Below are 2,513 nucleotides of genomic sequence, written 5' to 3'. Positions count from 1 at the left end.
GGGCGGGGCGGGGCCTCGGCGGGGCGGGGCCTCGGCGGGGCGGGGCCTCGGCGGTCCCGTGGGCGCGGATCCTGAGTTCTTCCTGCTGAGACCTCTGGACCTTCGTGACTGCTTCGGCTTTGCTCCAGCATCTCAGACGCTCCGCAGCAATGGCCTCTGTGACCAAACTCAAGAGCTGCTTGGCTAACGGCATACTGCGTGACCAAGTGGCCATCGTCAGCGGCGGCGGCACGGGCATCGGAAAAGCCATAGCGGCCGAGCTGCTGCATCTGGGTGAGCAGGCCCCCACCCCCCGCCCCCCGCTCCCCCCCGCCCCCCGCTCCCCCCCGCCCCCCGCTCCCCCCCCGCCCCCCGCTCCCCCCGTCCCCCCGCGAATCCACCAGGCGCTCCTTGGAAACCCTATGGGGCAGTTCTACTCTGTCCTGTACCGTCGCTATGAGTCAGAATCGACTTGACGGCAACGGGTTTGGCTTTTTCGGTTTTGGTATATTTAAAATTAATCCATCATTCTACATATTCCCTAACTTAAGTGATTAGGAAACGTGGAAGGAGGTCAGTTAACTATAAAAGGTTATGACAGGCTCTAATCATATAATCTTCTCACATCTTGTACCATAACCAAAAAACTAAAACAAAAACCTGTTTCGGTCCAGTCAATGCCAACTCATAGCGACCCTATAGGGCAGAGTAGAACTGCCCCATAGGGTTTCCAGGGAGTGGCTTGTGGATTCGAACTATGGACCTTTTGGTTGGCAGCCAAATGCTTAACCACTGCCCACCAGGGCCCCCTTACATGTATTGATTTTTTGCCTTAACTTGAGTGAGAGGAGGACTTTTTAAGCACATAAACAAGGAAAGAAACCGCAAAGGGGAAAATAGATAAATTTACCTACATGGAGATGTAAATCCTCAATGAATTAAAAATAAATATTAAAGTTTAAAGGCAGATGAAAAAAATATTTACAACATATAAAAGTCTTATTATATAAAAAGCTGTCCCAAATAAATAAAGACCCAACATCCAGATAGAAAATAGGCTAATGATATGAACAATTTGTTCAAAAGAACTACAAACAGGCAGTAAATATGTGAGAAAATAATTTTATTGATAGTAAAATGCAAAATGAAACAATAATAAGATACCTTTTTTTAAACAAAATTTTAAAATGGAAAAATGAAAGTGCCACTATGGGGTCGCTATGAGCTGGAATCGACTCGATGGCATTGGGGTTTTTTGGGGGGGGAGGGGGTTCACTTTGCAGGATCCTTGATGGGTTTTCATGTATTTGGACTGTCTTGTTTGGTAAATTTGCATCAACATTAGGGCACAGCAGCAGTTTTTTGTTTTGTTTTTTTTTTTTGGCATTAGCAAAGGCTGAAGCATTAAGACAGTGGTCTTGTAATTTTCTGGAAGCCATGGATCCAAGATTTTGATGAAAGCAATGGAGCTTCCCAGAGAAATATTACATATACACTTTTGTTAAAAAAAAATCATACTTAATTTTGTTGTGTTGGAAATAGACTTCTTTCAGTGAGAGATTTTTTACTATGACTTATTCACATGCTCTGTATCAGTACTCAGCTGAAATTTGGGGATACCCTCTGCAGATCTCTGTAGTTCTCTCCTTGCTATGTACTGCGTAATCTAGCTGTCTCAACCTCTGTAGACTCCCAACTTTGTCTCTTCCACTCAGGGACACTGCTGGGCCCTAACTGGGTTTCCCCTCCATGTGCTGTAGCCTATATACTCTCTCTAGGCAGTAAGCTGGGACAGTCACAGAACTCACATTGTTTCTACTCTCTCAGGAATCACCATCCTGTGCTACCTGATGTCCAGTGCCTGAAAACTGTTGCTTCGTGGATTTTCTTCAGTCTCTTAGTTGTTTTGGACTGGAGGGTAAATCCAGTTCCTGTTATTCCATCTTGTCCAGCAACAGAAACCCTAATCCATCTTTTTTATAGGAACACATGAAATATTTTCTAAACATGACTGTTCTTGGAAAACAGATAACTAATGAAAGCATATTTATTGTTTTCCCCTCAGGGTGTAATGTGGTCATTGCATCTCGTAAATTTCATGTATTAAAATCTGCTGCAGAAGAACTGAAGGCCAGCCTGCCTCCTACCAGCCAGAATCAAGTTACTCCCATACAGTGCAACATCCGTAAAGAAGAGGAGGTAGTGCAAATACGTCTATACATTTATTCATCCATTTTAATGTACAGGAGTGGTTCCCAAACCTGACTGTGGTTCAGATTCTCTCATGGTAGATGTCTAAGATGAGGTTCACTAGAAGCAGAGCCTGTAAAAGATGTTTTTTTTTTCTTTCTTTTTTTTAATTTTATGGTGCTTTAGGTGGAAGTCTACAGCTCAAGTTATTTTCTCATTCAAAAATTTATACACCTATTGTTTTGTGACGTTGGTTGCAATCCCCACAATGTGTCATCACTCTCCCCATTTCCCTTTTCACCCTGGGTTTGTTCCTGGAATTGAGTAAGGTTCTTGCTTCTCAC

General features: G+C 43.9%; 1 protein-coding gene across 1 annotated transcript in view; it reads left to right on the top strand.

Moving 5' to 3' along the window:
• The first annotated feature begins 95 nt into the window (after nucleotides 1–95).
• Nucleotides 96–2,513, top strand: part of PECR (peroxisomal trans-2-enoyl-CoA reductase) — a 38,954-nt gene continuing 36,536 nt past the window's right edge. Inside the window, exons 1-2 of the mRNA XM_049888104.1 lie at nucleotides 96–273; nucleotides 2,045–2,178. Of these exons, the coding sequence (XP_049744061.1) occupies nucleotides 150–273; nucleotides 2,045–2,178 (258 nt within the window). The 5' untranslated portion in view covers nucleotides 96–149. The remainder of the gene's footprint in view (nucleotides 274–2,044; nucleotides 2,179–2,513) is intronic.

Source organism: Elephas maximus, chromosome 6 (genome assembly GCF_024166365.1).
Source record: "Elephas maximus indicus isolate mEleMax1 chromosome 6, mEleMax1 primary haplotype, whole genome shotgun sequence".
Taxonomy (NCBI): Eukaryota; Metazoa; Chordata; class Mammalia; order Proboscidea; family Elephantidae; genus Elephas; species Elephas maximus.
Note: the sequence above shows the minus strand (reverse complement) of the source record. Positions and strands in the feature narration are given on the sequence as shown.